The 11,214-nt window shown below is 40.0% G+C and overlaps 1 protein-coding gene across 1 annotated transcript in view; it reads right to left on the reverse strand.

Moving 5' to 3' along the window:
• The window catches only part of LOC123764542 (Kynurenine 3-monooxygenase cn), a 39,290-nt gene extending 37,920 nt beyond the window's left edge, over nt 1-1,370 (reverse strand). The window contains exon 1 of the mRNA XM_069337919.1: nt 1,176-1,370. Coding sequence (XP_069194020.1) covers nt 1,176-1,232 — 57 coding nt within the window. The 5' untranslated portion in view covers nt 1,233-1,370. The remainder of the gene's footprint in view (nt 1-1,175) is intronic.
• Between the last annotated feature and the right edge of the window lie 9,844 nt (nt 1,371-11,214).

Here is an 11,214-nt window from a genome sequence, read left to right on the forward strand (position 1 = left end):
ACACGGAGCTGGGATATGAGGACACGGAGCTGGGATATAAGAACAAGGAGCTGGGATACGAGGACAAGGAGCTGGGATATGAGGACAAGGAACTGGGATACGAGGACAAGGAGCTGGGATATGAGGACAAGGAACTGGGATACGAGGACAAGGAGCTGGGATATGAGGAAAAGGAGCTGGGATACGAGGACAAGGAGCTAGAATATGAGGACAAGGAGCTGGGATATGAGGACAAGGAGCTGGGATATGAGGACAAGGAACTGGGATACGAGGACAAGGAGCTGGGATATGAGGACAGAGTGAAGGAACGGAGCCCAGCCAAGTAGACCATAGGGAATCGAACGCCGACCCTGCAAGAAGCAATACTGTCCCCACTACCCTGTCTGATTGGGCTGTTAGTGTACCCGTAGCAAGTATCACCATAGATAATGATGTGATCGTTAGCCCTCCTTGAACCACTGATTAACCAGTCCAGACTAAGGATACCTCCCTCTGGGGCAGAGAGAGTGGGGGGGGGGATCTAATTCATATTCCCTTGTTACACACCTATGTACTTGGAACTACAGCTCACTTCCCAGGATTCAGCAGGAATTTCCGTCTTGCGAAACCTGTGCATCTTTGGACACTAATAATGGCTTTGTTTACATTTATTAAGCAGTGTATGAGCTTGGGGGCTTTCCAGTCAATGGTAGTTAAATTGCATACATTGAATTAAGAACGCACACAGACATGATCACACACACACTTAGACATGGAATGCATTAGGAAGTGATGTGGTGGAGGCTGACTCCATACACAGTTTCAAGTGTAGATATGATAGAGCCCAATAGGCTCAGGAACCTGTACACCTGTTGATTGACGGTTGAGAGGCGGGACCAAAGAGCCAGAGCTCAACCCCCGCAAACACAACTAGGTGAGTACTTCGGTGCCGGTAGGCCGAGCGGACAGCACGCTGGACTTGTGATCCTGGGGTCCCGGGTTCGATCTCGGGCGCCGGCTAGAAACAATGGGCAAAGTTTCTTTGCCCATCACGTACATGCATGAACGCACATATACACACACACATGAATGAACACACATAAACACACACATGCATGAACGTACATAAACACACACATGCATGAACGCACATATATACACACACATATACCGGCACGTGAGCAAGCTATACTCACCAAGCCTGCCCCCACCACCGCCACCACCTTGCCTCTCCCTCCATCACCACCACCCATGTCTCTTCCACTGATCGATACAAAAACAAAAAAGTCCTTTTTAGACTCGTAGAACCGCCGAAATGATGGAGTTTACTGGAGGTTGCGGGAGGAACGAGCGACGAGGTCCACCCGCGACGGAGGCTGACGCGGCACTGAACCACTCACGGGTTTACCCCGCTATAAGAACCTTGATGTAAACTTTGTTTTGTTTATATATCTATTTTGTCGTTGTTATTTTTCTTTCCTAGAGTGGTTTACAGTGGGGGCTGTCTGGACACCTTTGTTGCCCTGCTGAGGAGGTGATTGTTGATTGTATACAGATTGGGGCCTTAAGGGAATTGTTTAATATGTGGTAGATATTATTGTGGCCAGGCTTCCCTGGTTCAAGTTCAAGTTTATTGAGAAAGTAAAATACATTTCAAACGGATAGAGTAGCTTAGCCTACGTCTAGCCTCATCTATATAAGGTCCCTCACGGGGCTCACAAACCCATACAGTACACAACTAATCATATTTTACACTTCACATTCCAATGGTAAACACATACTGTGAGATCTCTTATTGCTTATGCTGCCCCTGTCATGTATTGTTTGGGTAAAGGCAGACTAAACAATATTGATTGATTGATGAAGATTAAGCCACCCAAAAGGTGGCATAAGAACATAAGAACATAAGAACAAAGGTAACTGCAGAAGGCCTATTGGCCCATACGAGGCAGCTCCTATTCTATAACCACCCAATCCCACTCATATACTTGTCCAACCCGTGCTTGAAACAATCGAGGGACCCCACCTCCACAATGTTACGCGGCAATTGGTTCCACAAATCAACAACCCTGTTACTGAACCAGTATTTCCCCAAGTCTTTCCTAAATCTAAACTTATCCAATTTATATCCATTGTTTCGTGTTCTGTCCTGTGTTGATACTTTTAATACCCTATTAATATCCCCCCGGTTATGTCCATTCATCCACTTGTAAACCTCTATCATGTCACCCCTAACTCTTCGCCTTTCCAGTGAATGCAACTTAAGCTTTGTTAATCTTTCTTCATATGAAAGATTTCTAATTTGGGGAATTAACTTAGTCATCCTACGCTGGACACGTTCAAGTGAATTTATATCCATTCTATAATATGGCGACCAAAACTGAACTGCATAATCTAAATGGGGCCTAACTAGAGCAAGATATAGCTTGAGAACCACACCAGGTGTCTTGTTACTAACGCTGCGATTAATAAATCCAAGTGTCCGATTTGCCTTATTACGAACATTTATGCATTGATCCTTTTGTTTTAAATTCTTACTAATCATAACTCCCAGATCCCTTTCGCAATCCGACTTCGCAATCACAACACCATCTAGCTCGTATCTTGTAACTCTATCATCATTACCTAACCTCAGAACTTTACATTTATCAGCATTAAACTGCATCTGCCAATCCTTTGACCATTTCAAAACCCTATCTAGATCAACTTGAAGTGATAGTGAGTCCTCCTCCGAATTAATTTCCCTACCGATTTTCGTATCATCGGCAAATTTGCAAATGTTGCTACTCAAACCTGAATCTAAATCATTTATATATATTATAAACAACAGAGGTCCCAGGACAGAGCCTTGAGGCACTCCACTTACAACATTTTCCCACTCTGACTTGATTCCATTTATACTAACTCTCTGTTTCCTTTGGTATAGCCATGCCCTAATCCAGCTTAATATAGCACCCCCAATACCATGAGACTCTATTTTTTTAATCAGTCTTTCATGTGGCACTGTATCAAAAGCTTTGCTAAAGTCAAGGTATACAACATCGCAATCCTTACCACTATCAACTGCCTCAACAATGCTAGAATAAAAAGATAACAAATTTGTTAAACATGAACGGCCATTTATAAAACCATGTTGCGACTCAATTATTAATTTATGTTTTTCAAGATGAAGACGAATTTTATTTGCTATTATAGATTCGAGTAACTTTCCCACAATAGACGTTAGGCTAATTGGTCGATAGTTAGACGCAAGTGATCTATCTCCTTTCTTAAAAACTGGTATCACATTAGCAACTTTCCAAAACTCTGGCACTCTGCCTGACTCTATTGATTTATTAAATATGATTGACAGTGGGTCACAAAGCTCCTCTTTGCATTCTTTAAGCACCCTAGCAAACACTTCATCCGGCCCTGGGGATTTGTTTGGTTTGAGTTTTACTATTTGTTTAAGAACATCCTCCCTGGTAACTGCTAAACTCGTCAACCTGTCCTCGTCCCCACCCACATAGACTTGTTCGGCTGAAGGCATATTGTTAAGTTCCTCTTTAGTAAATACAGATACAAAATATTTATTAAAAATACTACTCATCTCTTCATCACTATCTGTTATTTGACCTGTCTCAGTTTTTAATGGACCTATCCTTTCCCTAGTCTTAGTACGATATAACTGAAAAAACCCTTTAGGATTTGTCTTTGCTTGCCCTGCTATGCGAACTTCATAGTTTCTTTTTGCTTTCCTTATCTCTTTTTTAACATTTCTAACCAGTTGTACGAATTCCTGTTCTAAAGTGACCTCCCCATTTTTAATCCTTTTGTACCAAGCTCTCTTTTTACCTATAAGGTTCTTCAAATTCTTTGTTATCCACTTTGGGTCATTAGTATACGATCTATTCAATTTGTATGGTATACTACGTTCCTGTGCTTTGTTTAGAATATTCTTAAATAAGTTATATATTGAATCCACATCGAAATCCCCATTTAAGTCACCTATCGCTGGGTTCATGTCTCGCTCCAAGACCGGCCCACACCCCATACCCAAGCCTTTCCAATCAATTTGACCCAAAAAATTTCTTAGGCTATTAAAATCAGCTTTTCGAAAATCTGGCACTTTAACAGAATTTTCTCCTACTGGTCTATTCCATTCTATGCTAAATCTGATTTCTTTGTGATCACTGCTCCCTAGCTCACTCCCTATTTCGATGTCATTAATTTGCGTTTCCCTGTTAGTTAACACTAAATCTAAAATATTATTTTCCCGTGTTGGTTCCTTAATGTGTTGCGTAAGAAAGCAATCGTCAATTAATTCTAGAAAATCTTCTGCTTCACTATTCCCTGTTTTGTTCAACCAGTTTATTCCGCTAAAATTAAAGTCACCCATGACATAAATACTGTTAGATCTAGATGCTCTAGATATTTCATCCCATAGATGCTTTGCTTCCATTCTGTCTAAATTTGGTGGCCTATATATTACTCCTATTATAATATTATTAGCTTTTTCGTTTAATTCAATCCAAATAGTTTCTGTGTGTGGCTCTGTTTTGATTCCCTCTTTGAGACTACATTTCAAATTGTCCCTAACATATATGGCTACTCCACCTCCTCGTCTAATATATCTATCTGTGTGAAATAGTTTAAATCCATATATTTGATATTCAGCTAATAGTTCTCTATTTTCTACATTCATCCACGTTTCGGTAAGTGCAATAATATCTATTTTTTCTGTGCAGACAAGAGCATTTAATTCGTTAATTTTATTTCTTAGACTTCTACTGTTAGTGTAATATACCCTAAGTGAATTGTTATTTTGCGGACCTTCTCTTTCCCTGATCGTTTTGCCAATTCCTTTCTCCCACAAACACATACTTTTATTACCTCCTTCCTCCAAATCAATTCCCATACCTCTATCTACTAACAGTTTAAACCCAAACAAACACCTCTAACCACTTCTTCTAGCGAGTTCGCAACAGCAACAACCCCAGCTCTCGATAGATGCACCCCATCACGAGCATACATTTCATTTCTTCCATAGAAGTGTTCCCAGTTGTCTATGAAAGATATTGCATTTGATTTGCAATATCTTTCCAGCCGGCAATTGACACCAAGTGCCCTCGATATCCATTCATTTCCCACTCCCTTTCTTGGAAGAATGCCACATATGATCGGGATTCCTCCCTTGCTCCTAACTAACTCTATGGCTGTTTTATACCTCTGAATCAGTTCCTCACTCCTGACTCGACCAACATCATTTCCTCCCACGCTAATGCAAATAATGGGATTGTTCCCATTACCAGCCATAATATCATTCATGTTGTTTATAATATCACCAATGCCAGCTCCGGGATAGCAAACCCTTAACCTGTTCCCCCTATCTCTAGCACAAAACGTTCTATCCAAATACCTTATCTGGGAATCTCCCACAACTAATGTTTGCTTAGGTACTTCCTTTACTTTCTGAGGGGCCTGCGCTTCCTTTCTCTTCGTTGCTTTCCCTTTTGCGCGATCCACAGTCTCTCCACAGCACTCATCCTCCAAAACGTCAAATGAATTTGAAGTTGCTATGTCGTTTGAAGGCGGCTTTATCAAAGTCTTCTTAAGGCCCCTGTCTTTCGCAACTCTCCAAGACGAGGTCCCTTTACTGCTGGTCTCCTCCTTCGTTACTTCTCGTTGTTTTTTAAGCTGCCGCACCTCCTCCCGCAGAGAGTCCAACTCTGTCCTCAGGGCTCCCACTAGAGTCACCAGGTCCTTCACTACAACTTCCATATTGCTACAACACTCAGGAGCTCCGGTTAACACAACCTCTCACTGTGACTTCAGTGAGCATAGGCATGAATAGCCCGTAAGTGGTGGCCCTTATGAGCCATTACCAGTATCAAGAGCTGATACTGGAGATCTGTGGAGGTGACTAAACCAGTTGGGAAAGGTACAAAGAGAAGCCAGGAGAATAATCTTGGGATGCCTGAGAAACACTTACTGAGATAATGATGATATGAGTGAACTGGCAGAGTATTGGGGATAGTATTTCCGAGATAAATGAAGGTAAATTAATCGACGATTGGATTAATTAGTGGCGAGGGAGCTAATTAATTAATCGTGTCGTGCAGGGTCGTCGTTCGATCCCCTAAGGTCCAGTTGGTTAGGCACCGTTGCCCTTCTCTTTATTATAAAAATAGAAGAAACTGCAGAATGCATTTATTCTCACCCAAACACATTCATATATGTGTAATTGTCTACGTTTGAAGCGATCCAGCCATCTATTATGTCTATTATTTATCCAGCAGTCTATTGTGTTACCCGTAACTTGTTCTTTGGATCAACGAGACTGTTTCCAAACCAGTATTTACCCAGGTATTTCCTGAAGCTAAACCAGTATTTTCCCAGGACTTTCCCGAATCTAAACGTATCTAATTGATACGCACACACACATACATTCAGACGTGTACACGTGGCAACAATTAAACACTCACAGACACGTGTACACGAGCCTTCCACAATCAACAATATCAAATCTCACACAATTTATTGGTAAATGCAAAATTTATTATAATTAGGTTGCGTTGAGCTGTCTGGCAACTTTGTAGCTCGTGTTGCCACTATAGTGGTGCTTGTTTTTTTTAGCTAGGACTAGGTTTTAAGAGCTAAGAGATAACCTTAGTTCTCCTAATTTAATGTTTTAACTTATAAACTGTTTAATTAGTTTATTACTGCTTTTATTTTGTGTAAACTTTATTAGGAGACAATCTTATAAACTGATTAATGAGTTTACTTCTGTGTTTTTGTTGGTATGAACTTTATTAAGTTGACGTTTTATTTGAAAACTGGTTGTTCAACACGTGTTTGTGTCTGAGTGTGTGACTGTTGTTGGTATTTGTGTCTGCAGCACCGAGCTGTTAGCTCTTGGGCCCCGCCTTTCTAACCGTCAGTGGTTTAATGTACTGACTCCTGACCTATATTTTATCCTCTATTGTCACTATACATGTCTCTAACACACACACACACACACACACACACACACACACACACACACACACACACACACACACACACACACACACACACACACACACACACACACACACACACACACACACACACAGGGTTCAGTTCTTGCACCAGTGATGTTTATTGTCTACATAAATGATCTACCAGTTGGTATACAGAATTATATGAACATGTTTGCTGATGATGCTAAGATAATAGGATGGATAAGAAATTTAGATGATTGTCATGCCCTTCAAGAAGACCTGGACAAAATAAGTATATGGAGCACCACTTGGCAAATGGAATTTAATGTTAATAAATGCCATGTTATGGAATGTGGAATAGGAGAACATAGACCCCACACAATCAGATTTAGCATAGAATGGAATAGACCAGTAGGAGAAAATTCTGTTAAAGTGCCAGATTTTCGAAAAGCTGATTTTAATAGCCTAAGAAATTTTTTGGGTCAAATTGATTGGAAAGTCTTGGGTATTCAGTCGGGTGAAGTCACAGTGAGAGGTTGTGTTAACCGGAGCTCCTGAGTGTTGTTAAATTATCATAGCAATATGGAAGTTGTAGTTAAGGACCTGGTGACTCTAGTGGGAGCCCTGAGGACAGAGTTAGAATCTCTGCGGGAGGAGGTGCGTCAGCTGAAAGAACAACGAGAAGTAACGAAGGAGGAGACCAGTAGTAAAGGGACCTCGTCTTGGAGAGTTATGAAAGACAGGGGCCTTAAGAAGACTTTGATAAAGCCGCCTTCAAACGCCATAGCAACTTCTAATTCGTTTGACGTTTTGGAGGACGAGTGCTGTGGTGAGACTGCGGATCGCGCAAAAGGGAAAGCAACGAAGAGAAAGGAAGCACAGGCCCCTCAGAAAGTAAAGGAAGTACCTAAGCAAACATTAGTTGTAGGAGATTCCCAGATAAGGTATTTGGATAGAGAGTTTTGTGCTAGAGATAGGGGGAACAGGTTAAGGGTTTGCTATCCCGGAGCTGGCATTGGTGATATTATAAACAACATAAATGATATTATGGCTGGTAATGGGAACAATCCCATTATTTGCATTAGCGTGGGAGGAAATGATGTTGGTCGAGTTAGGAGTGAGGAACTGATTCAGAGGTATAGAACAGCCATAGAATTAGTTAGGAGCAAGGGAGGAATCCCGATCATATGTGGCATTCTTCCAAGAAAGGGAGTGGGAAATGAATGGATATCGAGGGCACTTGGTGTCAATTGCCGGCTGGAAAGATATTGCAAATCAAATGCAATATCTTTCATAGACAACTGGGAACACTTCTATGGAAAAAATGAAATGTATGCTCGTGATGGGGTGCATCTATCGAGAGCTGGGGTTGTTGCTGTTGCGAACTCGTTGGAAGAAGTGGTTAGAGGTGTTTGTTTGGGTTTAAACTGTTAGTAGATAGAGGTATGGGAATTGATTTGGAGGAAGGAGGTAATAAAAGTATGTGTTTGTGGGAGAAAGGAATTGGCAAAACGATCAGGGAAAGAGAAGGTCCGCAAAATAACAATTCACTTAGGGTATATTACACTAACAGCAGAAGTCTAAGAAATAAAATTAACGAATTAAATGCTCTTGTCTGCACAGAAAAAATAGATATTATTGCACTTACCGAAACGTGGATGAATGTAGAAAATAGAGAACTATTAGCTGAATATCAAATATATGGATTTAAACTATTTCACTCAGATAGATATATTAGACGAGGAGGTGGAGTAGCCATATATGTTAGGGACAATTTGAAATGTAGTCTCAAAGAGGGAATCAAAACAGAGCCACACACAGAAACTATTTGGATAGAATTAAACGAAAAAGCAAATAATATTATAATAGGAGTAATATATAGGCCACCAAATTTAGACAGAATGGAAGCAAAGCACCTATGGGATGAAATATCTAGAGCATCTAGATCTAACAGTATTTATGTCATGGGTGACTTTAATTTTAGCGGAATAAACTGGTTGAACAAAACAGGGAATAGTGAAGCAGAAGATTTTCTAGAATTAATTGACGATTGCTTTCTTACGCAACACATTAAGGAACCAACACGGGAAAATAATATTTTAGATTTAGTGTTAACTAACAGGGAAATGCAAATTAATGACATCGAAATAGGGAGTGAGCTAGGGAGCAGTGATCACAAAGAAATCAGATTTAGCATAGAATGGAATAGACCAGTAGGAGAAAATTCTGTTAAAGTGCCAGATTTTCGAAAAGCTGATTTTAAAAGCCTAAGAAATTTTTTGGGTCAAATTGATTGGAAAGTCTTGGGTATGGGGTGGGGGCCGGTCTTGGAGCGAGACATGAACCCAGCGATAGGTGACTTAAATGGGGATTTCGATGTGGATTCAATATATAACTTATTTAAGAATATTCTAAACAAAGCACAGGAACGTAGTATACCATACAAATTGAATAGATCGAATACTAATGACCCAAAGTGGATAACAAAGAATTTGAAGAACCTTATAGGTAAAAAGAGAGCTTGGTACAAAAGGATTAAAAATGGGGAGGTCACTTTAGAACAGGAATTCATACAACTGGTTAGAAATGTTAAAAAAGAGATAAGGAAAGCAAAAAGAAACTATGAAGTTCGCATAGCAGGGCAAGCAAAGACAAATCCTAAAGGGTTTTTTCAGTTATATCGTACTAAGACTAGGGAAAGGATAGGTCCATTAAAAACTGAGACAGGTCAAATAACAGATAGTGATGAAGAGATGAGTAGTATTTTTAATAAATATTTTGTATCTGTATTTACTAAAGAGGAACTTAACAATATGCCTTCAGCCGAACAAGTCTATGTGGGTGGGGACGAGGACAGGTTGACTAGTTTAACAGTTACCAGGGAGGATGTAATTAAACAAATAGTAAAACTCAAACCAAACAAATCCCCAGGGCCGGATGAAGTGTTTGCCAGGGTGCTTAAAGAATGCAAAGAGGAGCTTTCCGAGCCACTGTCAACCATATTTAATAAATCAATAGAGTCAGGCAGAGTGCCAGAGTTTTGGAAAGTTGCTAATGTGATACCAGTTTTTAAGAAAGGAGATAGATCACTTGCGTCTAACTATCGACCAATTAGCCTAACGTCTATTGTGGGAAAGTTACTCGAATCCATAATAGCAAATAAAATTCGTCTTCATCTTGAAAAACATAAATTAATAATTGAGTCGCAACATGGTTTTATAAATGGCCGTTCATGTTTGACAAATTTGTTATCTTTTTATTCTAGCATTGTTGAGGCAGTTGATAGTGGTAAGGATTGCGATGTTGTGTACCTTGACTTTAGCAAAGCTTTTGATACAGTGCCACATGAAAGACTGATTAAAAAGATGGAGTCTCATGGTATTGGGGGTGCTGTATTAAGCTGGATTAGGGCATGGCTATACCAAAGGAAACAGAGAGTTAGTATAAATGGAATCAAGTCAGAGTGGGAAAATGTTGTAAGTGGAGTGCCTCAAGGCTCTGTCCTGGGACCTCTGTTGTTTATAATATATATAAATGATTTAGATTCAGGTTTGAGTAGCAACATTTGCAAATTTGCCGATGATACGAAAATCGGTAGGGAAATTAATTCGGAGGAGGACTCACTATCACTTCAAGTTGATCTAGATAGGGTTTTGAAATGGTCAAAGGATTGGCAGATGCAGTTTAATGCTGATAAATGTAAAGTTCTGAGGTTAGGTAATGATGATAGAGTTACAAGATACGAGCTAGATGGTGTTGAGATTGCGAAGTCGGATTGCGAAAGGGATCTGGGAGTTATGATTAGTAAGAATTTAAAACAAAAGGATCAATGCATAAATGTTCGTAATAAGGCAAATCGGACACTTGGATTTATTAATCGCAGCGTTAGTAACAAGACACCTGGTGTGGTTCTCAAGCTATATCTTGCTCTAGTTAGGCCCCATTTAGATTATGCAGTTCAGTTTTGGTCGCCATATTATAGAATGGATATAAATTCACTTGAACGTGTCCAGCGTAGGATGACTAAGTTAATTCCCCAAATTAGAAATCTTTCATATGAAGAAAGATTAACAAAGCTTAAGTTGCATTCACTGGAAAGGCGAAGAGTTAGGGGCGACATGATAGAGGTTTACAAATGGGTGAATGGACATAACAAGGGGGATATTAATAGGGTATTAAAAGTATCAACACAGGACAGAACACGAAACAATGGGTATAAATTGGATAAGTTTAGATTTAGGAAAGACTTGGGTAAATACTGGTTCAGTAACAG

This window comes from Procambarus clarkii, chromosome 5 (genome assembly GCF_040958095.1).
Source record: "Procambarus clarkii isolate CNS0578487 chromosome 5, FALCON_Pclarkii_2.0, whole genome shotgun sequence".
NCBI lineage: Eukaryota > Metazoa > Arthropoda > Malacostraca > Decapoda > Cambaridae > Procambarus > Procambarus clarkii.